At 37.7% G+C, this 27593-nt stretch overlaps 1 protein-coding gene and 1 pseudogene across 1 annotated transcript in view; both read left to right on the forward strand.

Annotated features, from left to right (window-relative positions):
• The first annotated feature begins 245 nt into the window (after window positions 1-245).
• Window positions 246-27593, forward strand: part of LOC129667287 (vomeronasal type-2 receptor 116-like) — a 38499-nt gene continuing 11151 nt past the window's right edge. Inside the window, exons 1-5 of the mRNA XM_055594849.1 lie at window positions 246-454; window positions 2033-2324; window positions 2689-3495; window positions 5594-5821; window positions 6998-7121. Of these exons, the coding sequence (XP_055450824.1) occupies window positions 246-454; window positions 2033-2324; window positions 2689-3495; window positions 5594-5821; window positions 6998-7121 (1660 nt within the window). The remainder of the gene's footprint in view (window positions 455-2032; window positions 2325-2688; window positions 3496-5593; window positions 5822-6997; window positions 7122-27593) is intronic.
• On the forward strand, window positions 22112-22712 carry LOC129667288 (ubiquitin-conjugating enzyme E2 K-like; annotated as a pseudogene).

Consider the following 27593-nt stretch of genomic DNA (forward strand, 5'->3'; position numbering starts at 1 on the left):
AACTTGTTTTTATTCAGAACACAGGGCCTCAGATGCAAAGCCTAAGGGAAGACAGAGTTTCAGAATCCTCAATGTCAAGGAAGAAAGGACTATGAAGAGCTTAGGGTGATCAGTGTCACCTACAGTCATTAACAGAGTTAGAAGCTAACTTGTTCACAAACACTTGAGCTGAATATATACCTGCTTATCATCATTAAATCTGAATCCACTAGTCTTATGCCTGGGCATATATGTGTGTTAATAGGATGTTCTGGGTTTTTTTCTTAGTGCTCCTGTATATTCTGAATTTCGGGTATAACTTTACTGACAATGAATGCTTTGTAAGAATCACAGATTTTTTTCACCATGAAGGAGATGTGAAGATTACTGCATTTTTCCCTCTTCATCTTTTTTACACAGGCAGCAACATTCCTCATCACTTTTTGCCATACCATTTTGGAGACCTTCGTATACAGTAAGTACAATTATTCATTAAAATTTCAGAATTCTTTTTACTTAAAGGATGTATTGATTAAAACTTCCCTGGGTTATTCACAATCTCTCTTTTCATTCTCAAATCACTTTTGTATATATTTTCATGTGTTCTTTTCTTCTTTCCAAAAACAGCCAATAATTTTGACTTTATTCATTTTACTTGCCTCATATAACGTTGGCTTTTCATTATCTCCTTTTGTCAAGCTTGCAATGCCAGATGATTTGAATATTTTCAGTGTTAAGATTTCAGTATATGGGCTACATCTGAGCAGGAGTTCTAGGTTATATCCGTACATGGAGAAACAGTCTTATAAAGGAACCCTGTGCCCTGATATATTTGGTCCTTGAGCTTGTAATAAAGGCTCTACTGAGTTTGCATCAGAATTGCTCCTTGGTGGTCTTTGCGGTCTGAGAATGGGACATAACAATCTGTTCTAATTGAATAAGTAAATAATTCATGAAGTATTTTCTAATTTTATTTTTTCTCATTTATTTATTTGGTTTTTTAAATCAATTTAGAGCCTTATCCCAGCCCCTTCCTTCATCTTTTCCCAATCCCAAACTCACACCCCACTCTAACCATTCCACCATTTTCTTCTTAGAGAATGGGAGGTGTACAGATTTTAGTATGATTATCCTTTATTATATGTCTAATATCCACTTACAAGTGAGTATATACTGTCTGTGTCTTTCTGCTTCTGGGATAACTCTCTCAGGATGATCAGATGTCGGTTTTATTTCCCTTTCTGAATGAGATTCAAGCATCCTCCCATGTACCCTCCCTTCACTAATCTGGGTCTGTGAATTGTAGCCTGGTTAGCCTGTACTTTATGGCTAATATCAACTTATAAGTAAATACAAGCCATGTGTGTCTTTCTGGGTCTGGATAACATCACTCAAGATGATATTTTCTAGTCCCATCCATTATGTTCACATTGCATGATGTCTTTGTTTTAATAGTTGAATAATATTCCATTGGAATTTTCTTTATCAATTCTTTGGGTGAGGGTCATCTAGGTTTTCTCCAGTTTCTGGCTACTTACAAATAAAGCTACTATGGGCATAACTGAACAAATTTCCCTGTGGTATGATATAGCATCTTTTTTTTTATATGCCTGGAAGTGGTATAGCTGGCTCTGGAGGACATTCTGAGGCTATAAAGTTGAAAGCCTAGAAGGAGGAGGTGTGACATGCAGTGGTCACATGTGAGTGGCAGTTTGGAGAGATCAGAGACAGATGGTGTGGTCATTTGGAGTAGACAGACAGAGAGAAATACTTCAGAGAACAGCAGCTTAGAAGAGACTGCTTGCTGTATTTGCTGTTGACAGTGACGGGTATACCCCTAAAAGAACCCATCAAATGAAAACAGTCAGGAAAAGTAAAGGGATCTGCATACCCTTTCCCCACTGACCTTCTCTCTCCTACTTAGTTTTAGGGGTTGGAGGGGAAAAGCTTTAAGGGACCTCATACTTTCATACTTAGGGCAATATACTGCCCTAAGTATGAAAGTTGTATAGTCTATGTCTTCCTCCTGTGTAATTTTGTGAAATCTATACAGGTATAAGTTTAAGCATTATGAATTTGTTCTCGCTCTGGTTTTTGCAATTGAGGAGATCAACAAAAATCCTTATCTTCTACCCAATACAACTCTTGGCTTTGATCTCTATAATGTCCCATTTACTGAAAGGAATATTCTTTATAATGCCATTCTTTGGCTCACAAACATGAGTGTTCCCCTTGCTAATTTCAACTGTGAACAGAAGAGAAAATCAGTTGCTGCCCTCACAGGATCATCATGGGCAACATCTGCCTACATTGGGACTCTGCTACAACTCTACAAAATACCTCAGGTGAGGGCTTGGGCACAGGAACTAAAAATAGAGTATTTTTTGTTGACATTATAGATGCCAAGAAAATGTAAAATAGAGGGAAACTGAATTATTCAGATATCAAAAGAAAACATGAAGTTACTTGATGATAAATGCACATTTTCATTACTTGAAAGAGAAAGGATGAAGAGGTGGATGAGGCGAGCTAGGTTATTTAAACTGGAGTCCTGTCAGCATTTTTGTGGAAAAGTCTATAATACATTTCCACTTTAAAATGTGACAAACCCATGTTTATCTTTATTATTTTCCATCTGTTGATTCAAAAGTGAGATTTTGTTTGATGCCAATGTTCTTTCTCTGCTTTTCATTTTTGTTTTCACTCCAGCTCACCTTTGGGCCTTTTGATTCTACCTTGAGTGACGAAGGTCGGTTTAATTTTCTCTATCAGATGAGCCCCAAAGACACAGCTCTGTCTCTGGCCATAGTCTCTTTGATGGTTCATTTCAGCTGGTCCTGGGTTGGTCTAATCCTCCCAGATGACCACAGAGGAACTCAGATACTATCAGACTTGAGAGAAGATATGGAGAAAAATAGCATCTGCATAGGTTTTTTGAAAATGATCCCTGGCATGTGGAATTCATTTTCCAATGAATTATGGAGAAATCTGGAGAATATTCAGGAATCATCAGCAAACGTGATTGTTATGTATGGGGACACTGTTTCTTTGCAAGGTTTAATGCGACACATTGGACAACTCTTAGTGACATGGAAAGTCTGGATCTTGAATTCTCCATGGGATGCTGACCACTATTCTGATTATTTCATGGTAGAGTCATTTCATGGGAGTTTCATTTTTTTACACCACCATAAAGAGATGGTTGAGTATAGGAATTTTATTCAAACAGTTAATCCCTACAAATACCCAGAAGACAATTATCTTCCTAAGTTTTGGTATTTGTTCTTCAAGTGCTCATTCTCTGAGTCTGATTGTCAACTTTTAGAGAACTGCCAACCCAATGCTTCTTTGGACTTACTGCCCAGACACCTTTTCGACCCAGCTATGAGTAATGAGGGCTACAATATATACAATGCTGTGTATGCTGTGGCCTACAGTCTCCATGAGATGATTCTTCAGCAAATGCACACACAACCATATGCTAATGGAGAAAAAATGACATTCTTCCCTTGGCAGGTAATACACCTTCCCGTGTATTGTGTTACCTGCAATGTGACATTTTTATTACTTTCTAAGGCACTCCAATTGGGCATCATAAATTTTCGAATATGTTGTCCATAAGCAATATTTGTTTCCTTGTCAATGAAAAAAGTGGTCTTTATATATGGTGTGAAAAAAAAACAGTAAAAAATACCTATTAGGTCATTATTAAGTTCATATAACAAGTTGCCACACACTTTTCTTCATAATCACTTCATTGTTAAAAGTTGAAATTTCTCATATGTATTTCTCAGAACAGAAGTAGGACTAATAGATACTTAGGGCATAAGATGCTTATGAGAATTATCACATGGTTATAAAGTTAAGGCTCACTTTATAGTGCATTTTTATATTTGGGGTCCTCATTTTATGCATGGAAACTCTGAACATGTTCCAGAATTTAATCATGTGGTTATCTTTTCACACAAATTTGAATCATCTGAATCCACATAACTTGTCTTCGTGTCTTAGGTGTGTTTAGGTCATTGATTTCTTTTGAACAAAATGAGATTTTTGAAATTTAATGCTTTTCAATCCAAGTATAGCTTATTTACCCAGGCACATTGATGCCTCCTTTAACTCATGAGGGCTTAAAAGCAGAGTTACAGAGGCCTGGCCATCCAGTTGACACAGTTCCCCAAGCATAAATAAGTAGTCGGAGATGGAGGAGTGAGTCAGGTGTGATGGTCCAGAACTCTCATAGCTCTAACTAGCAATCAGTTTTTTCTTTATTTATACAATTTTCACAGAACAAAGAAGTACAAATTGTATCACTGTGTCTCCAAATATGTGTTAGATTTTTCATTTCATTTCTGGGGTTACAAGTTCAAGCATATCTAAAGTACAAATAGAATGTACTTAATTTTTACCTGAGCCATATTATTCCAATTCAAAGAATTTAATGAATGTCTCTGCCAAACAGAACACATTCATTATAAGAGAGCTTGCTTTTAGAGAGGCATTAATAGCGGTTTTAAGGCTAAATGGGGACCCTAGTAAGAGGTACAGGGGACATGAACTCAGTGGCCTACTCTTTGATCACCTAACCCTGGAGAGCACAGCCTTGCCAGGCTACAGAGGAAGCTGATGCACCCAGCCTTAAAGAGACCTGATAAGGTAGAGTCAGATAAAGGGGGAGGAAGTCCTCCCTTTCAGGGGACTACAGAAAGGGCATATAGGGAGAAGAAGGAGGGCAGGACTGGGAGAGGAAATGAGGGAGGCATCTGCAGAGGGATACAAAGTGAATAAATTGTTAAAATAATTAATTAAAAAATTAAAAAGTGCTCTACATGCAAAGACCAAATCTGGTCTTTTTATGAATAGCAAATACTTATAATATCTAACTTTTATTTATATCATTTTATCATTTATGTTGCTAAGTAGGAAAAGGGTCTTTAAGTAAATCTATCTTATTTACTGTAGTCTATTCCTTCAGAGGTACCTGTGTGTGAGGCCCTATCTTTAAACTACAATTTTAGAAATCTCTAAGTATATTATATAAAGAAGCCTTGAATCTAGTAGCAGTTCTGCTGTCCACTTATAGTTTGTCAAATATTTCTAAGTTTACCCTGTTCCAATTGCACTGTTTGAGTTTGCATAGGGTTGAATACCCCAAGAAGAACCATGCAGTCATGGGCTGATTTATAAATTCTTAGCTTTGTGCTTATCTGTGCTTATCATGACCTCCAGAGCATAAGGAAGACATCCAAATAGGGCCAGATGAAGTTATTTAGTTAAAATCAAAAGGAATAGTATGCTGATGACTTCACTGAAGACTCAGACATAATTCTCTCAGAAAAAGACTTAAAATGAATCATTATGCAAAAATTCCCCAAGAATGCAACATGTAGGTACCAAAACCAAAAAGGGAGAGACAGAATCACAGTGATCACAGCATTCAGCTCAGCTAAAGTGGAACTGTGACAAACAACTGTGCTGGCTAAATGACATTCAGAGTTTCCAGTTGATATGATTGTTCCATCTGACATAATTTTTAAAATGTTTTTAATTTTTCTAAAGAAGTGTTTTTAGAATCGCAGGTATACTTCAACATATGTTTGTGTATCTCCTTTAGCTCCTCCCTTTCCTAAAGAACTACGTAACAAAAACACATGTGAGAGGACACACTATAATGGATGGAAGAAGAAACATAGATTCTGAGTATGACATTCACAATTTTTGGAATTTTCCAAAGGGTCTTGGATTAAAAGTGAAAGTAGGAAGCTTTTCTGCAAATGCTCCACAGGGTCAACAGTTCTCTTTATCTGAGCCGATGATACAATGGCCTACTAGATTTATAAAGGTGAGTTATGAGTTACCTCACTGGTTGACCTTTTAACAAAAATAATTCTCAGGATGTGATGATCCTTGCACTCTCATTTAGTACCAATCAAATAACTACAAATAAAGAACTTCACAAAAAAAGGCACCAATACAGAAAATTTTATCATTTTCTGGCTCTTATCAATGGAAAAGTTTATTTTTAAATTTTATTAATGCCCCTGCAATTTTTATGAGTAGAGTATCTGTTAAATTTCTCTAATTGCCTCAAAACACAGAAAGGTTTATTTGGTCAGCCAGATGAAGAAATTTTAAAAACAATGAGCTATCATTTTGTTTGTTTGTTTTATTTTTTTTATTTTTTTATTAATTACACTTTATTCATTTTGTATCCCCCCATAAGCCCCTCCCTCCTCCCCTCCCGATCCCACCCTCCCTCCCCTTTCTGCATGCATGCCACTCCCCAATTCCACTGATATGTTATCAGACTCTGACAATCTGGTGTGTGTTTGTGTGTGTGAGTGTGTGTGTGTGTGTGTGTGTGTGTGTGTTATGTGCTTTGCTAATTCAGAAGGGAGGACAGGTGTGTTTTAGCTGACACTGTGACCATGCAGTATATCATGGTTGGAACGACTATGTTAGGAGCCAGGTAAGTAAAGGCATCAAATTCAGAGACCAGAATCAGAGATCAAAAAGTGTGGTTGCCCAGCTTGTGTTTCCATTTCATTTTGTCTATGACAATAGCCAGTGAAATACTGATGAGCATTTTGTGGTGGCTCTTTCCACATCAGGTAAATTGTTCTGTAAAGCTTTTTAGAGAAATGCATGACTTCTTTACAAGATGAATCCAAGCCCTGTAAAATTGTCAATCAACATTCACAACCACATTGGATATAAAAGCTCCCCTAGCAGCCAGTAAGTATAGAAACAGGTTGACTCTGAAGTCATACAATCATATTCTAGTACACTACTTTAATGAGCTACTTTTAACAACAGCTTCATGTATTGGACTAAAATGAAAACATGTGAGCTGTGTAGCCCCAAAGCTGCAAAAATTAATAATACCAAACTCCATTATGTTTAATTATAAGTGTAACCATTATCAAATTTGATTGTTCAATAATTCTCAGAAATATTCTGTTTACTTGTATTATTCACAAAAGTCTAAGCATTTGCTAATAGATTTCATTTCTCTCAGATTCCTCAGTCAGTGTGCAGTGAGAGCTGCAGGCCTGGATTCAGGAAAGCTGCCCAGGAAGGCAAAGCTGTCTGCTGCTTTGATTGCATTCCTTGTGCAGACAATGAGATTTCCAATGATACAGGTAAATATAGGCTTACAGAAAATTTTCCAACTTGCCCATAGGAGTCTGCAATACTTACACAAATGGAAAAGGATTGGAGAAAAGTAAGAGATAAACTTGTGTTCTTTAACTAGAAATTTAATCATTGCTCTTACTTTTAATTCTTTTTTGAAAGGACACACTCTACACATTGAAAGCATTCTTGACTTATTTTGTTGACCCATTGCAGGTATTGTTCCCTAAAAAGACCTGTCTTGCCTTAAAACTAACAACACTCTCTTTATTTCACCAAGGTTACAATGTTTTGAGTACTATTTCTTTATGTTTTCATGCTTTATGTTTCTTGCCATCCACAGTCACATGTAGAATTCCCATAAAGTCCCATAAACTCTCTTAGGATTATACCTAGTACAAGTTTTTGTTGTTGTTGTTTTTTTTTAATTTTGTTTTTATATTTGTTGTTGTTTTATTTGGTTGGTTTTTCCACAGTAAGTGACTGAAGAGTTGGGTTTAATTTGCACAGTACATATATTTTATCACTATCATTATTATGTTTCTTTGTTTTACGAAAAATACAATATTTCATATGTGTTCTTTTTAAATCTTTGTTTCTCTTTAACCAAACATAAGTTCTTTTCTCACACATTATATTCTGAATATATTTCTCATTCCTCCACTTCTCTATGTTCCTTTCCACCTCCTCTCTTATCAAAGGTCTACTGGTCATCCCTCTCTCATAAGAAAAGTACAGGTTTCTAAGAGATAACAACAGAACATAACAAAATAAAATATAAGATAAAACAAAAACCCTAGTATCAAAGTTGGAGAAGACAAGACAGGCGAAAACCAAAAGCCCCAAGAAAGCACACAATAATCAGAGGTTCAGCTGTTTGCACATTCAGGAGTCTAATAAAAGTACTAAGCAGAAAGCTAAGGAGTTTATACAGAGGACCTAAGGCAGTCCTCTTGTAGACCCTGTGAATCCTGCTCTGTGTGTTTGTATAGGTGTTACTTATTTGTCATAGAGAGCATTTTCTTCTGCTGTCTTCTCTCTCCTCTTGTTCCTTCTGCCTCATCTTCTGTGGGGTTCCTGGGAGGAACATCTCTGAAAGCAGGGAATAGATAGAGACATTTGACTTAGAACTGTGTGTTCCAAGGTCTCTTTTTTTCTGCACAATGTCTGTCCCTTTGGCTGCAGAAGTAAAAGAGTAAACCTTTATGATGGTACCTGAGTAATGCACTGATTTATGAGTACAGCAGAATATACTTAGGACTTTGCTGCTGTTGTTGTTTTAGTGGATGAAAATGAATTGTATTTTAATGCTGAGTGAGCTGGAAAAAAATAAACAAATTCCAGAGTAACTCACCTCAAAATTCCAAAGTGCCTGAAAAGGATCCTCTGAATAGGACTTCCTGAATTTTCAAGTACAGTGAGAATAGGAACCTGGATCTACCACCTCCATCACTTACTCCCCATTGCCAGTACAAATCCTGTGTTCATTCTTAGTGTATCTTTAGTAGGCTTATACTCTTTTTCATGTTTTTGGTTTTTTCAGACAGGGTTTCTCTGTGTGGCTGTGGCTGTCATGATCTCACTTTGTAGACCAGGCTTGCCTCAAACTCACAGTGATCCATCTGTCTTTGCCTCCCTGAGTGCTGATATTAAAGGCATAGGAATCATTTTTTAAACCAGTAGTATTCGTATTACCCAAGGTCCCTGGACTATCTAGTCTCTGGTTCTTGATTACTCAAGTATTAACCAGAATGGGTCCAATCTCACGGACTTGACCTTAAGTCAAATTAGACATAGACTGGATATTTCTTCAAGGTTTGTGCTATCATTACCCAAGCATATTTTGTGGATAGGACTAAATGTCGATGAAAACCTTGTGGCTGGGGTTGTGTTTTTGCTTAGCTTTTGGCAGCCTACAGAGCATGTCTATGTGTTATGGTGTAACAGGGGGTTGAAGGTTACATGTAGCACCATTTTCTTTCACTATGTTCAATGAGTTGTTATGTTCTGTGTGTTGTCTTCAGAAGGGGGCCTTGTCATTTTGTGCAGAGCAACCTAATGTCTTGGCTATAGCCTGGACTATTGGGGGGATTACCATGACACCTGTTTAGACAACTACTCAAATTTATGAAACTCAGTCTCAGTACTGGAAGCCTCATTTGTTGACAAGAGGTGCCCAATTGAGTTTCTCTCTCCTCCATTATTTGGAGTCTTCATTAGTACCACCTTCAATTTTTTTAAATATTTTTATTTATTTAACTTTATTTTATATGTATTGGTGTGAAGGTATCAGATCCCTTGGATTTACAGACAGTTGCCTACTGCCATGTGGAAATTGAACCCGTGTCCTTTTGAAGAGCAGGCAGTGCTCTTAACCACTGAGCCATCTCTCCAGCCCCACCTTCAAATTTTACACAGCGTTTCCACTGCACTAAGTTTTCATATTGACCCTCAAATGCCCTTCATTTCTAGCTGTATTTGTTGTCTTTCCCTCCCTCAATTTCATCTTACCTCATTCCCACCTGTTTTTCCTATTATCAACCCCTCTGTCTGTAGTTCATTCATAAAATCTATTTTATTTAACCCTCCCAAAGAGATCCATGTGATCTAGTCCCTTCCTCTATGCCTGACAACTCTGTTTCTATAAAATATAGTTTTGTTATCATTTATTTAAGAGCTAATACAGAGAAATAAGCAAATACTTGCTGTATTTACCTTTCTGGGTCTTCCTTACCTCACTTGGCATAATTTTTTCTATTTCCATTTATTTGCCTGAAGATTTCAGTATGTCATTTTAACAGCTGAATCACAATCCACCATTATATAAATGTATCATGTTTGCTTAACTCATTTTTCTGATGAGGGACATATAGGTTTGTTCCAGTTTCTGGATTTTGTGAACAGAGTAGCAATGAACATGTTTAGTCACATACATTTGTGGTAGGATGAAGCATCACTGGATAAATTACCAAAAATGGTAAAGTAGTATCTTTTTTTTTTTTTTTTTTAGTTTGTCACATTTATGGGCAAACTTGATGTGCATAAGTAAGCAGTTCACTTGAACTTAGATTTTACATTTACAAATTTTTTTATTTTATTTTATTTTATTAATTACACTTTATTCATTTTGTATCCCCCCATAAGCCCCTCCCTCCTCCCCTGCCGATCCCACCCTCCCTCCCCTTTCTGCATGCATGCCACTCCCCAAGTCCACTGATAGGGGAGGTTCTCCTCTCCTTTCTGATCTTAGTCTATCAGTTCTCATCAAAAGTGGCTGCATTGTCCTCTACTGTGGCCTGGTAAGGCTGCTCCCCCCTCAGGGGGAGGTGATCAAAGAGCAGGCCAATCAGATTATGTCAGAGGCAGTAATGTCCCATTACTATGTAACCCACTTGGACACTGAACTGCCATGGGCTACATCTGTGCAGGGGTTCTGGGTTATCTCCACGAATAGTCCTTGGTTGGAGTATGAGTCTCTGGGAAATTCCCTGTGTTCAAATTTTCTTGTTCTGTTGCTCTGCTTGTGGAGTTCCCGTCCCCTCCAGCTCTTACTATTTCCCACTTCTTACATAAAATTCCATTCACTCTGCCCATCAGTTGGCCATCAGGCTCAGCATCTGCTTTAATAGTCTATACTGCAGAGGCTTTCAGAGGCCCTCTGTGGCAGGTTCCAAGGTTGTTTCCTGTTTTCTTCTGGCTTTCAGAGGCCCTCTGTAACAGGTTCCGAGGTTGTTTCCTATTTTCTTTTTCTTCTGAAGTCCATCCTCTTTGCCTTTCAGGATGGGGATTGAACATTTTAGTTAGGGTCCTCTCTTTTGCTTACTTTGTTTAGATGTACAGATTTTAGTGGGTTTATTCTATGTTGTATGTTTATATGAGTGAGTATATACCATGAGTGTCTTTTTGCTTCTGGGACAACTCACTCAGGATGATCCTTTCCAGGTCCCACCATTTACCTGCAAATTCATGATTTCCTTATTTTTCATTGCTGAGTAATACTCCATTGTATAGATGTACCACAGTTTCTGCATCCATTCTTCAGTTGAGGGGCATCTGGGTTGTTTCCAGCTTCTGGCTATTACAAATAAAGCTGCTACAAACATGGTTGAGCAAATGTCCTTTCTGTGTACTTGAGCCTCTTTTGGGTATATGCCTAGGAGTGGTATGGCTGGATCTTGAGGAAGTGCTATTCCTAGTTGTCTGAGAAAGCACCAGATTGATTTCCAGAGTGGTTGTACCAGTTTACATTCCCACCAGCAGTGGAGAAGGGTTCCCCTTTCTTCACAACCTCTCCAGCATGTGTTGTCCCTTGAGTTTTTCATCTTGGCCATTCTGATGGGTGTAAGGTGAAATCTCAGGGTTGTTTTGATTTGCATTTCCCTAATGGCTAATGAGGTTGAGCATTTCTTTAAGTGCTTCTCTGCCATTCGATATTCCTCTACAGAGAATTCTCTCTTTAGCTCTGTTCCCCATTTTTTAAGTGGATTACTTGGTTTGTTGCATTTCAGCTTGTTTAGTTCTTTATGTATATTGGATATGAGTCCTTTGTCAGATAAAGGGTTGGTGATGTTTCTTTCCCAATCTGTAGGCAGTCGGTAAAGCAGTATCTTGAGGCATCTTGATTCCCATATTTGAGAGCAAAAAGCATACATATTTTTATAGCGATTGTACAAGTTTGCATCCTCATCACAAATAGAAGAGTGTTTTTCTTTTCCATATCCTTGCCAGAATGATATGTAACTTGTATTATTGTTCTTAGGCATTTTGACAGGGATATCCTGGAATGTAAAAATAGTTTTAATTCATACAATATGTCCTTATTATGGTTTTTATCACCAAATTTCTCTCAGTCCCTCCCCACTTTCCCTCAGACCAAAATCCATACACTTTATTTTTCTCTCTCATTACAATAAAATAGACATCTCAAAATAAGAATAAAATAAATTACAGTAAAATAAAAGAAACCAAAATAAAATAAAACAATAAATAAATAAATGTAAGACCCCCCGAATTGCAAGAAATAAAGGGAGTTATTGATATATACATATTTTCAGACTCAGAAACCACATAAAAACTAAATCTAAAACTGTTACATATACACAAAGATCTATAAGGTTAAAGAAAATAATGCATGAGAAAACATTGTGAAACAATCAAAGCTCCCCAAATATTGTTGAGTTCATCTTGTACTGATTATTGGCTATTGAGCATGGAGTTCACCCTTAAGTTTTATTTGATTACCTAGTAGAAATTCACTGTTTTTTTTGTTTGTTTGTTTTTTTGTTGTTGTTGTTGTTTCCAAATTCCTCCGATGTTATTCTCCGGGTTTCTGCTTTTAATATTTTAATTAATTATTTATTACAATTTATTTACTTTGTATTCAGCTGTGGCTCCCTTCTTCATCTCCTCACAAACAGTCCCTCCCTCCATCTTCTTCTCCTATGCCACATGGAATTGTATGAAAGAATGCAGAGATAAGAAGACCTGGAGGGAACAGGAGATCCAAAAGGAATTTCACTGTTAAAAATATTTTTTTTTCATTTGCCAGAAGTTACAATTTGTTATGGATGGGGCTTGTGTCTACTTCCCAACTCATAATCAGGACCTCATCTGGCTTATACATATACTGGCCCTTTGTGTATTCCTTTGTGACTCTCTGTGAGTTCATAAGTGTCTATGTCCTTCTGTGTCAAGAAGGCTTTCTTTCCATGGTGTCCTCTTTTATCACTGTCTCTTCTTATCTTTCTGAATCCTTCCTTTTCTGCTATGTTCCCTAAGCCACATAGCAAGGGATTTTATAGAGACACCCAAGTTAGAACTGAGTGCTTCAAGTCCTGTCACTCCCAGCACATTGTTTGTGTGTCTCTGTACTGTAGGAAGTCACTGTTACTGTAGGAAGAAGCTTCACTGAAAGAAATTTAAAAAATATTGACCTATGTGTATAGAATATAATGAGGAGTTGACTATATTTCTGTGTTCCTTTTGTAGAAATTTTTTTTTTGGCTGTTACTGAGTCTATTGACTAATCTCAGGTTTTGAGGTACCCAAGCAGTCTCAGAAATATCGTGGAGTGGGTCACAACTAAAATTGGATAGTGGGTTGTTATTTACACAGTTTTTGTTCCACTATTGTACCACTGTATCTTGCAGGCAGATTATCCTCATAGATCACAGTGTTTGTATGTTTATTTTATGTTTATTTTACTATGTTTATTTTACTCTTATCATGGTGTACAGAGTACCTCTCAGTATTATGAAAACTAGTGAGTAGTGGTAAAGGCTCTATAGAGGCACCAGTTCAACTTCCCTATGATCAGTAAATTATGAGGTGATGTCTTCAACAATAAAGCCTACAATTAGATTGTAGAGAGCAACCAATAGCCTTGACAATTGACTGAATTAACTGGGGGTTTTCCTGGGACGTTTTGGCCAACAATTATATGCAACTCATTTAACAATGAAGCTTTCATTTGGTGGCTAGAAATATCTAGTTGGCATTTGGCTCTCCCATTATTTGGTATTTCAATTACATATATATATATATAATTTATATACTTATAATATATAAAAGTTATATATATATGTACAAATACACATACATAACATTCAGTCATGTCATGTAGTTGCACTATTGGGTGTTAGTTGAATGTTAGCTGCATGTAACATTGAGCTAGTGGCAAATGAAGACAGTCAAGAAAAAACATCACTAGTTCTTCTCCAGGATGTTCAAATTTGAAAATTCTTATATCTAAATGAATTCATGAAAAATAAAATTGGTACACTGTATGTGAGACCAGAGAACTAGAGAATGAGAGCTCAGATAGAGACAGAAAAAGATATATCAACCATCAATAATATGGCAGTCACAAATCAGATTTTATATTCAGACATTGACAATGTTTGTAAACTGTATGTATCTCTCCGGAAAACATATTTTTTATTCTTTATTAATTGCACTTTATTCACTTTGTATCCTCCCTGTGGTTCCTTCCCTCCTCCCTTCCCAATCCCTCCCTTCCTCCACCCTCTGCATGCATGCCCTTCCCCAAGTCCACTGATAGGGGAGGTCTTCTTCTCCTTCCTTCTGATCCTAGTTAATTAGGTCTCATCAGGAGTGGCTGCATTGTCTTCTTCTGTGGCCTAGTAAAGCTGCTTCCCCCTCAGGGGGAGGTAATTAAAGAGCAGGCCAATCAGTTCATGTCAGAGACAGTCCCTGTTCCTATTACAATGAAACTCACTTGGAACTGAGCTGCCATGGGCTACATCTGAGCAGGGGTCGGAAGTTGGAAACAGCAACTGAACAGAAGGAAATTGTTCCAAGATGAGGCAATAGAGTCAGAGACCCAATTATTCTCATAATTAGAGGTCCCAAAATAATAAGCTAATAACTAAAATATATATGCAGAGGAAGTGGTGTACACTCTTGTAGGCCCTGTTCTTTCTGCTTTAGTCTCTGTAAACTCATTTGTACCTTGCTTAATTGATTCAGAGGACCTTGATCTGTTGCTGTTCTTCATTCCCTCTGACTCTAGTAATCTTGCTGCCTCCTTTTCAGTGTGACTTTCCGAACTCTGAGGGGAAGGATTTGATGGATACCTCCAGTTTATACTCTCTTTACATAATGTCTGCTTGTGAGTTTCTGCATCTATTCTGATTTGCTGCCAGAGGAAGCCTCTCTGATGACAATTGGATAAGGCACATCTCTGTGAACATAGCCGACTACTATTAGCAATTATTGATATTTTTTAGACCAGTTGTATCTGGTTTTACTCTAGTCTCAGGGATATCAAGTCTTTTGCTTGTCATTACCCAAGTAGTGTAGCTCATGGGCTCTTTCTTGTTCGTGGACCTTAAGATAATTCAGACATTTGTTGGCCACTCCCACAAGTTCTGTGGCACCATCCACCTAGATTATGTTAAAGTTAGGACACAGTGTATGTCAAAGGTTCTGTGACTGGGTTAGTGTCCATGTTTGACACTTGAGAGCATACAGAGTAAATTCCTCCACCAAAGAGATAGAAAATAGAAGGATAAGCTACATGTGGCTAACTGCTTCACTTCTCCACCTTCAAAGAGTTGTATGGATGTTGTCCTCTACTTAGAGATATCATTCTGTCAGTTAGTGGAAATCAACCTTTGTCTTTGCATCACTCTGTGTTGTTTAGGGAATTCCATAGGATCTTCTGGGACAAAAACTCAAATGAAAGCAATCTAGTCCCACCACTAGAAATTTTGCCTGGCTACAAGACATGGCCAGCTGAGATTTCTTATCCTCTATCATTTGGAGTGATCAATAGAATCACTTTCATAGATTAAAGAATGTTTCCACATAAATGCAAATGCCCTGATCAATTCCATCCATCTCTTGTAACATTCTCTCCCTCCATTTTATCTCCATCAACTCCTGAGCCCTCCTGCTTCTTTCACCACCTGCCTCCATTCCACCTGCAAACTATATTAAATTTTCCTAACCCAGAGATAAATTTGTTCCCATTAGATATTGCCTCTTTCAATAATGCAGTGGTTCTCAATCTGTGGGTCATGAACCCTTTGGGGATTGAAAGATTCTTTCACAAGGGTTGACTAAGACCATGAGAAAATAGGTATTTTCCAGAGGTGGCCACCATTGAGGACTACAAGCAGCTGTAGGGTATATGCTCCATGACCTCTGCACACCTGGTCTTGGGTCCCAGTTCTGCATGCAATCCCAGAGACAGCAGCCATTGAGGACTACAAGTGCTGATATCTTCCTCATGCCTTCAGCACATCAGTTTTCTGGTCCCAGCTCTGCCTGCAATCTCAGAAGCAGCAACCATGAAGGACTACCAAAGATCAAAGTAATCAGGGGCTCCTAGGGTCCTCCAAGCCTGCCAACACCAGGAACAACCAGATGGCTAACAAACACCTTAAGAACACACTCAAAAACAAACAAACAAACAAACAAACAAACAAAAAACAGGTCAACATAACACCACCATTACTCCGATATACTACTACAAGAAGCCCTGGACATCCTAACACAACTGAAGCACAAGAATATGACCTTAAATCTAATCTTATGAAGATGATAATGGCATTTAGAGAGGAAAAGAATAACTCCCTCAAAGAAATATTGGAAAAAGCAAGCCAACAAATGAAGAAAATGAGTAAAACAGTTCAAGACCTGACAAGATAAATAGAAGTAATAAAGACTGTACAAACTGAAGCTTTTCTGGAGATGAAAAACATAGGAGAGAGAACAGAAACTAAAAATTCAAGTATCAGCAACAGACTATAAGAAAAGAAAGAGAGAATCTCAGACATAGAAGACACGATCAAAGAAATCTACACATTAGTTAAAAAATGCTAAATCTAAAATATTTCTAACATAAAACATTCAGGAAATTTGGGGCATCATGAAATGACCAAACCTAAGAATAATAGGAATAGAAGGAGAAGATTACTGCCATAAAGGTCCAGAACAAATCTTCAAAAACTCTTTTTTATTTTTAATTATACTTTATTTACTTTGTATCCCCCCTCTAGTTCCCTTCCTCCTCCCCTCCCAATTTCTCCCTTCCTCCCCCTTCTCCACACACTCCCTCCCCAAGTCCACTGGTAGGGGAGGGTTTCTTTTTCTCCCTTCTGATCCTAGTCTGTTAGGTCTCATCAGGAGTGGCTGCATTGTCATCCTCTGTGGGTTGGTAAGGATGCTCCCCCCGCAGGGGACTGTGATCAAAGAGCAGGTCAACCAGTCATGTCAGAAGCAGTCCCTGTTCCCATTACTATGGAACCCACTTGTACACTGAACTGCTATGGGCTACATCTGTGCAGAGGTTCTAGGTTATCTCCATGCATGGTACTTGGTTGGAATATGAGTCTCAGGAAAGACCCCTGTGCTCAATTTTTTTTGGTTCTGTTGCTCTCCTTGTGGACCTCCTGTCCTCTCCAGATCTAACTGTTTTTGCCCACTTCTTTCATAGAAGAAAATTTCCCAAACCCAAAGAAAGAATACATACAAATAAACATAAAAGAAGCCTAAAGAACACCAAATAAATTAGACCAAAAAAAAAAAAAACCAAAAAAAAAAAAAACTCCTGATACATAGTAATTAAAACACTAAATGTACAGAAGAAAGAGAGAATGTTAAAAACCACAATGGATAAAGTCAGACATACTAGAATTGCACAAGACCTCTCATCAGAGCCTTGGAAAGCAAGAAAGGCATGGACAGGTATTTTATTGTCTCTAAGAAACCACAGTTGCCAGCCCAGAGTACTATACCCAACAAAGCTTTCAATCATCAGAGATGGAGAAAACAAGATATTTCATGACAAAACTAAATTTAAACCACATCTTTTCCCTAATCCCACCATGCAGAACATACTAGGAGGAAAACTCTAACACAATGAGGCTAACCTGAGAAATGCAGGAAATAAATAACTTCATCCCTTTCATTAAAAAAAAAAAAACTGAAGAAGGGAAACACACAAACTCACACTACTAGCTCCAAAATCAAAATTTCAGGAATCAACAACTGTCAGTCATTATTACCTCTCAACATCAGTGGACTCAATTCCCAAATTAAAACAACAACCCTGAAGGAGTAATCAGCTGAAGGAGTTCTCTAGTAGAATTTTGGGGGTCACTCATGTATGCTATCATACCATCTATGAATAGTGGTATTTTGACTTAATTCTTTCTGATTTGTATCCCCTTGAACTCCTTTAGTTGTCTTATTACTCTAGCTAGGACTTCAAGTACTTGGACTGGAGGTGGGGCATGGGAAAAGAAGAGGGAGGGAGAGTAGGACTAGGAGGGGATGGGGGAGAGAGCTACAGCTGGGATAAAAAGTGAATAAATTGTAATAAATTTAAAAAATGAAAAGAAAGATCAAAACAAACAGTACAAAACAAAACAGTCTAACAGAGAAGATGTGGAAATAGCATCTTTCATTTTGATGCATACAAGAAACATATCTCAAAAGCAAAGATGGACATTACCTCAGAGTAAAGGGCTGGAAAAAAAATGTTTTCCAAGCAAATGGACCCAAGAAACAACCAGAAGTAGCTAGAGTAATATCGATTAAATATAAACATTTAAGCAAAATTAATCAAAAAAGATGGAAAAGGGTACTTCATACTTATCAAAGGAAAAATCTACCAGAGGACATCACAATTCTGAACATCTATTCCCCAAATGCAAGGGCAATCATATTGAAAAAAAATGACTAAAGTTTAAATCACACATTGAACCCCACACATTAATAGTGGGAGACTTCACCTTGCTACTGTCATCAAAGGACAAGTCAATGAGACAGAAACTAAACAGAAATAATGAAACTAACTGATGTTGTGAATCAAATGTACCTGAGATATATCTATAGAACATTTTACCCAAACACAAAAGAGTATACCTTCCAAAACTGATCACATATGCAGTAACAAAGGAAGCCTCAACATACACAAGAATATTAAATAACTTCTTGTATCTTATCAGAAATCCATAGATTAAAGCTAGAACCCAACAACAACAGAAACAATAGGGAGCATACAAACTCATGGAAACTGAACAGCTCTCTACTCAATGACCACTGAGTCAGTAAAAAATTAAAAAAAGAAACAAAACATGATCTAGAATTCAATGAAAATTAAGGCAAAGCATACCCAAACCTATGGGAAACAATGAAAATAATGTAAGAGGAGAGTTCATAGCACCAATCACCTTCATAAAGAAATTCAAAAGATTACATGCTAGCAACTTAAAAGCACGTCTGAAAGCTTTAGAACAAAAGAAGCAAACAGACCAAAGAGGAAATAATCAAACTCACCACTGAAATAAATAACTTAGAAACAAGAAAAACAATACAAAGAATCAACAAAACAAAAAACTGATTCTTTGAAAAAAATCAACAAAATAGACAAACCCTCAGACAAACTAACAAAACCATAGAGGACTAGTATCCAAATTAACAAAATCAAAACTGAGGAGAAGGATATAACAACAGACACTGAGAAAATCAAAACAATCAAATATTAATCATTACAATCAAACACCTAATTAAAATAAATCTATTTTCTTGATATATTCCATTTACCAAAATTAAATCAAGATGAGGCTAACTAAATAGTCCTCTAACCACTAAGAAAATAACCCATCATTAAAAGTCTCTCAACCAAAAATGGCCCAGGGTCAGATGTTTTCAGTGCACAATTCTACCAAACATTCAAAGATGAGCTAATACTAATACTCCTCAACCTATTCCACAAAATAGAAACTGAAGGAACATTGCCAAAGTCATTCTATGAGGCACAGTCACCCTGATTCCTAGGCCACACAAAGACCAAACAAAGAAAGAGAATTTCAAACTAATAGTTCTGATGAGCATTGATGCAAAAATATACAACATATTACCAAATCAAATCCAAGAACACATCAAAAATATCAACCACCATGGTCAAAAAGGCTTAATCCTAGGGACAAAGGGATAGATCAACATATGAAAATCCAACAAACTGAAAGGGAAAAAAAACCCCATAATCATTTAGTGGCATGCATGCAAAAAGGGGAGGGAGGGTGGGATAGGGAGGGGAGGAGGGAGGGGCTTATGGGGGGATACAAAATGAATAAAGTGTAAGTAATAAAAAATTTAAAAAAAAAAGATGTGGAAAAAGCCTTCAACAAAATCCAACACTGATTCATGATAAGTGTTTTGAAGAGATCAGGGATGCAAGGCCCATACCTAAGCATAAGAAATGCAATATACAACAATCCAATAGCCAACATCAGACAAAACTGAGAAAAACTTACAGCAATTTTACTAAAATCGGGGACAGGAATAGGCTGCCCACTCTATACCTCTCCAATATAAGTCCTAGGCAATGCAATAATACCACTAAAGGAGACCAAGGGGATACCTATCTGAAAGGATGAAATCTAAGTAACACTATTGACAGTTGATATCATAGTATGCATAAGTGACCCCAAAAACTATACCAGAGTACTGCTACAGCTAATAAATGCCTTCAGCAAAGTGGCTGGAGAAAAAAAAAAATCAACTCTAAAAAATTAGTAGCTCTCCTTAGGAAAAGAACACCCTGCACAATAGCTGTAAATAACATAAACTATATTGATAGTAACTCTCCCAAAGCAAGTAAAAGACCTGTATGACTAAAACTTCAAGTCTCTGAAAAAAGAATTTGAAGAACAGATCAGAAGATGGAAAGATCTCACATGCTCATGGATTGATTGGTAGGATTAACATAGTAAAAATGGCCATCTTACCAAAAGCAATTGAGAGATTCAAGCAATTCTCAACAAAATTTCAACACAATTCTTTGCAGAACTTGAAAGAGCAAGTTCATGTAAACTTCATGTAAAAAAATGAAAAAAAAAACGGATAAAAACAACAATTCAGTACAACACTAGAACTTCTGGAAGTATCACTATCCATGATTTCAAGTTCTACTATAAAGCAATAGTAGTAAAAAACACATTGAATTTGGATGAATAAAAGACAGGCTAAACAATGAAATCAAAACAAAGACCCAGAAATAAACCCACACAACTATGGACACTTGAGTTTTGAAGTGTGGTTTAAAACAGCTGATCTAACTGGATGTCTGCATATAGAGGATTGCAAATAGAACAAAACAGCAGCCTACACATTGGGAAAAAGATCTTCACCTACCCTATATCCAACAGAGGGTTTATATCCAAACTGTGCAATGAACTCAAGAAATTAAATATGAAAAAAACCAAGCAATCTGACTTAAAATGGGATACAGAGCTAAACTGAATTCTCAACAGAGGAATCTTTAATGACGGAGACGCACTTAAAGAAATGTTCAACATCATTAGTCATCAGGGAAATAAAAATCAAAACAAGTCTGAAATTCCATCTTACACCCTTCAGAATGGCTTTGATAAAAAAAAAAAAAATTCAAGCAACAACACATGCTGGCCAGGTTGTAGAGGAAGGGAACATATCTCCTTTGTTGGTGTGAATGAAAATTTGTACAACGACTGTGGAAATCAATCTGGCAGCTTCTCAGAAAACTGGGAATAGCTCTACCTACCTCAAGACTCAGCTGTACCACTCCTTGGCATGTACCCAAAAGATGGCCACTATACCACAAAGACACTTGCTCAACTATGTTCATAAGAGCCTGAAACTGAAAACAACCTAGATGTCCCTCAACCAAAGATGGATGAAGAAAATGTGGTTCATTTACATGATGGACTACTACTCAGCTATTAAATATGAAGAAGTCATAAAATTTGCAGGCAAATTGATGGAACTACAAAAAATAATCCTGAGTAAGGTAACCTAAACCCAGAAAGACACACTTGGTTTGTACTGACTTATAAGTGGTTATTAGCTATATAATAATAATACTCGTACTACAAGCCACCAACCCAAAAAAGCTAAGTATAAAGGAGGGCTCAAGGGAGGATGGTGAAATCACACACAGAAGGGCAAGTAGAATAGACATTGGAAACGGATGAGGTGTCAGAAATGGGTAGTAGAGGGTGTGGGCAGGGGATTGAGAGTGGGGGCCAGATGTGAGAAAAGTGGGATTGATAGGAAAGAAGGCTGGGAGAGAGAAGGGAAACCAAGGGGCATGTCTGGGACAAGGTGGAGACCTGCAACAGGATAGGTCCCTGGGAGGATATGGTGCTGACACTAGCTGAGACTCCTAGTGGGTTGGAGGGTGGGTATGGAGACTAAAGAGTCAACCTCATAGCCAGGCAGGATTTCCAGTAGAGGGAGGAGGACACCAATAACCCACCCACAAAATCTTTTACCCAAAATTTACCTTACCTACAAGAAATGCATGGAGTGTGGACCTAGCTCCATTTTGGTGGCCAGGCATGGAGGTGATTCTACACTGAGGGGAACGCACCAGCAAGCGTGGCAGTGGCAGCACTCCTGTGCTCGGGTCTGAATCACTGAGGGAGGAGGCGGTGGAGGAAGGGATGACAGAGGAGGTGAGTACGAGTCAGCTGTGGGCAGAGAGATGGCCAGCATCGCAGTGCAGCTAATCAAGAGGGAGTTCAAGGAGGTGCTGAAGGGTGAGGAGACGATCAAAAATCAAATTAAAGTAGATCTTGCAGATGAGAATTTTACAGAATTAAGAGGAGGTATAGCAGGACCTCCAGACACACCATATGAGGTTGCAAGATACCAACTAGAGATAAAAAAATACCAGAAACATCCATTTTATCCCTCTAAAGTCCAGTTCATCACAAAAATATGGCACCCTAAGATTAGTTCCCTCACAGGGGCTATTTGTTTGGATATCTTAAAAGATCAATAGGCAGCAGCAAAGACTCTGTGCACTGTATTATTGTCATTGCAAGCACTGTTGGCAGCTGCAGAGCCAGATGACCCCAAGATGCAAGAGTAGCAAATCAGTACAAACAACATCCTGAATTGTTCAAGCAGATAGCTCAACTTTGGGCTCATGTGTATGCAGGAGCACCAGTTTCTAATCCAGAATACACCAAAAAGTAGAAAACCTGTGTGCTACGGGTAATGTTAGGAGTGCAGTAATAATGGGCTTATCTTCAGAATCACGGCATGTAGATACTGCAGTGGAACTGCTTCTGAGTAACTGAGGTCTGGAGTTGGTGCCAGCTGCGCTCTCCTCTCCTTGAGGAGCACCAACACCTGTTATTTTTAGGATTCTGCATAAATTTCTTTTAAACTGGCATTCTTGCCTGATGATGTTATCTAGGCATCATTGTAGACTGCAAAAAACAAAATCCCTGCTCTTTAAATAAAGCTAATGAAATGTCTGTGTAATATATTAAATTTTTCTTGATAGTGTAAAAATTCTTTGAGCTATCTAAAACTGGTGGTGGGGGACATGCTACTTTAGTTTTAGCAGTGTAATAACACTAAGCGAGTTTTGTTCAGGACTCTGTTGACTAAGATAATACATTAAATTTTAAACTGATAAAGTCCTTGGAAACTTGAGAGCTAATTCCTGTAGTGTTCAGTCTGACTGGAGCTTCATAGTTTCATTTTCTCCGACATGGATTCACCCTTCTTATACTCTCCATGTTGGCACATGAAAGATGCCAGTGTCTCATTGTACATAACAGATACACATAGGAATAGGGGTGGTTCTAAAATCTAGCTTTCTTTATGATGCTTCTGATACTGTGAGAATTGACACTTTACCTTCTCTGTAGGTAGACTTCCTGTTCTTACTGTCACATTTCATTCAAAGTTCCTAAGTTTGAAAACTCTTAGTTTTGCAAATTCACTTAATTTAGCCATCTTTATTCATGTTCAAGTGAATTTATGTAGGCAGTTGTTCATAGTAGATACAATTTTAAATTTTGAGGCCCAATGCACAACTTGCAGAAATGTAATGGAAACAGACTGAATTAAAGTAAGGCTGTATATTGAAGGCCATATTCTAAAAAGTTTGATTTTTTGAAGTGTTATTCATCCTATAGTCATGATGTGTTTTGAAAATACTTTTGAACCTATTAACACAGCATAATTTCATTGGACTTTTCAATAATCTTGATGCTACAGGCAATTAAAAAAACATTAAATATATTGTAATATTAAAGATGTTAAGGTTTTTCCAGCAAATTGTAAGGTCTTCACATTCACAGTGACTCTATGTGTTGCTGTCCTTGCATATGAAGCTCACCCTGCTATGTTGTTGTATGTGTTTACCGATGAACACATTTCCTGTTGCAGCCACATCCTTTTTATTCCTGGGGCTCATTTTCTAAAGATGCTAAAAGAAACAAGGTATTTCATTTTTTAATTCTAATTTAAAATTCTATATTAATTAAAGTTTATTTACTTTGTATCCTAGCTGTATCTCCCTCCTAATCCAACTCTCCCTCTCTCATCTCCTCCCATGCCCCTCTCCAAGTCCACTAATAGGGGAGGTGTTCCTTCCCTTCTATCTGACCCTAGCCTATCAGCCTATCAGGACTAGCTGCATTGTCTCATCTGTGGCCTGGTAAGGCTGCCTCTGCTCAGTTGGAGGGTATCAAAGAGCCAGGCACTGAGTTCATGTCAGAGACAGCTCCTGTTCCTCTTACTAGAGAACCTACTTGGAGACTGAGCTCTCATGGGCTACATCTGAGTGGGGGTTCATCTCAATGATTGATCCTTGGTTGGAGTATCAGTCTCAGAAGAGAACCCTGTGCCCAGATTTTTTGGTTCTGGTGCTCTCCTTGTGGTGCTGTTGTCCCTTCCAGGTCTTTGTATGTACACCTTCTTCCATAAGATTACCTGCACTCTGCCTACTGTTTGGTTATGTGCTTCAGCACCTGCTTTGATACACTGCTGTGTAGAGTCTTTCAGAGGCTCTCTGTGGTAGGCACCTGTCCTGTTTCCTGTTAGCTCTGTCTTCCAATGTCTGTCCCATTTGCTTTTCTGAGTGAGGTCCTCCTTCTTGCTTAGTTTCTTTAGGTGTATAGATTTTAATATGTTTATTCTATATTATATTTCCATTATCCACTTATACATAAGTATATACCATGTGTGTCTTTCTGCTTCCGAGATACCTCACTCCGGATGATCTTTTCTAGATCCCACAATTTGCCTGTCAATTTCATGATTTCTTTTTTTTTAATTGCTGAGTAGTATTCCATTACATAAATGTACCACAATTTCTCTATCCATTCCTCAGTTGAGGGACATCTGGGTTATTTCCAGGTTCTGGCTCTTACAAACAAAGCTGCTATGAACATGGTTGAGCAAATGTCCTTGTTGTATATTTGTATATATTTGTATATCCAAATGTCCTTGGAGCATATTTTGGATAGATGCCTAGGAGTGGTATGGCTGGACCTTGAGGAAGCGCTATTCCTAGTTTCCTGAGAAAGCGCCAGATTGATTTCCAAAGTGGTTGTACAAGTTTACGTTACCACTGGCAATAGAGTAGTGGTCTCCTTTCTCCACATCCTCTCCTGCATGTATTGTCACTTGAGTTTTTGATCTTAGCTATTGTGATGGGTGTAAGGTGAAATCTCAGGGTCGTTTTGATTTGTATTTCCCTAATTACTAAGGATGTTGAGCAATTTTTAAGTGTTTCTCTGCCATTCTATATTCGTCTATTGAGAATTCTCTGTTTAGCTCTGTACCCAACTTTGTAATTGGGTTACTTGATTTATTGCTTTTTTATAATTTTTTTTTATCAGTTACATTTTATTAACTCTGTATCCCAGCCGTATCCCGCTCCCTCATTCCCTCCCAGTCCCTCCCTTCCTCATCTCCACTGTGCCCCTTGCCAAGTCCAACTACTCTAGTCCTTTATATATTCTGGATATTAGCCCTCTGTCAGATACAGGGTTGGTGAAGATCCTTTCCCAATCTGTAGGCTGTCTTTTGTTCTGATGACAGGATCCTTTGCTTTACAGAAGCTTTTCAGTTTCATGAGGTCCCATATATTGATTGCTGATCTTAGAGCCTGTGTTGTTGGTGTTCTGTTCTTGAAGTTGTCTCTTGTGCCAATGAGTTCAAGGATCTTCCCCACTTTTTCTTCTAACAAGTCTAGTGTGTCTGGTTTTATATTGGGGTCTTTGATCCACTTGGAAATTAGTTTTGTGCAGGGTGATAAGTATGGATCTATTTGCATTTTTCTACATGTAGACATCTAGTTAAACCAGCACTCTTTGTTGAAGATGCAGTCTTTTTTCCATTGTATGATTTTGCCTTCTTTGTCAAAAATCAAGTATCTGTAAGTATGTGGGTTTATTTCTGGGTCTTCCACTTGATTTCACTGATCCACCATTCTGTTTCTATGCCAGTACCACACAGTTTTTATTACTATTGCTCTGTAGTACAACTTGAGATCAGGGATGGAGATACCTCCAAATGATCTACTGTTGTACAGAATTTTAGAAATTCTGGGTTTTTTGGGTTTCCATATGAAGTTGAGAAATTTTCTTTCAAGATCTGTAAAGAATTGTGTTGGTATTTTGGGAATTGCATTGAATATTTAGATTGCTTTTGGCAGGATGCTAATCCTACGGATCCATGAGCATGGGAGAACTTTCCATCTTCTGATACCTTCTTCAATTTCTTTCTTCAGCGACTTGAAGACTTTTTTGAACAGATCTTTCACTTGCTTGGTTAGAGTCACACCAAGGTACTTTATGTTATTAGTGGCTATTGTGAAGGGTGTTGTTTCCCTAATTTCATTCTCGGCCCCTTTGTCTTTCATATACAGGAGGGTTACTGATGTTTTTGTTGTTGTTAGTTTTATATCCAGCCACTTTGCTGAAGGGGTTTATCAGCTGCAGTAATTCTTGGGTAGATATTTTGGGGTTACTCATGTATACTAACATATCAGGCTAAAACTTTGTATTTTTCTCTATATTCTGAGATAAGTTAGAATTGTGTGAAATTATGGGCAGTTTAGCTCCGTTGTTGATTAGAAAGATTTTTTAATGGGTGGTGGTGGCTTGGTAACTTTAATATTTGAGTATTTAAAGGTATAAAACACATTCTTGGAGTTTACTCTTTGCCTGTGTTGTCAAGGTATATTGTCTGGTTAGAGGTAGGTGAAAAAAAACTCATATGTCAAGAGTCAAGTATTACCTACTTTCCTCTCGAAGGCAGCTATTTCTTGCCTTCGTTATTATTATTATTATTTCTTTTTGGCTTATTATCTAAGACTGGCTCCATTGTGTATGTACTAAATACACGTAAGTGTGGCTAGCAAGCTGGAAACTGGAGAAGTATAATGTGGTCTCATGAATTGTATATGGTTATATCATTATAGAAATTATTTTTAGCCAAGCATGAGGGCAAATTCTCTTGTGTTCCCAGCACTTGGGTGCCAGAACCATGTGCTCAAGGCTCTCTGGGTTACATAATCAAGACTACTTGGGCTTTCTCATTTTCCCTTAATGTGATAATAGTTTTTCTAGGATATTTACTCACTTGTTCTCTTGAGTTTTTCTCTTTATTTCCCAAATGGTAAGTTTAGTTCAGAAAAAAAAATCACTCGGAAAGAACCTACTTGTTAGCTTCTTGAGATCCCTAAAAAGTTTATTAGTGGTGGTAAATTCTGTAGGAGTGTCTTTTCTGAGCCATTAACTTCCTGAAAAGGTAGTATGGGCTGGTTATCAGAAATACCATTGAAGCTGGGTAGGCTATGGGTGTATGGGCTATTCGGTGTTTGTTTTGAGAAATGAGAAGAAACACTTTTGTATATAACTGAATTTTTTTTTAAATAAACACATTTTTAAAGATGAAAAACATTCAGGGATAAAGGTGCAGCAGTGATTGAGGGAATGACCAAAAAATGACTGTCCCTCCCTGAGCCTCACCGCATAGGAGAGAGCCAACCATTGCTACTCTGCTATGCTTGCAGACAGGAGCCTCCCATAACTGTCCTCTGAGAGTCTCCAGACAGCAGTGGATTGAAACAGATTCTGAGACCCATAGCCAAACATTAGGCAGAGTTCAAGAAATCTTGTGGGTGAAGGATAGAAGGACCTGGAGGAGACATGAAC

This window comes from Psammomys obesus, unplaced genomic scaffold, assembly GCF_907164565.1.
Source record: "Psammomys obesus unplaced genomic scaffold, mPsaObe1.curated_primary_1811, whole genome shotgun sequence".
Classification (NCBI taxonomy): domain Eukaryota; kingdom Metazoa; phylum Chordata; class Mammalia; order Rodentia; family Muridae; genus Psammomys; species Psammomys obesus.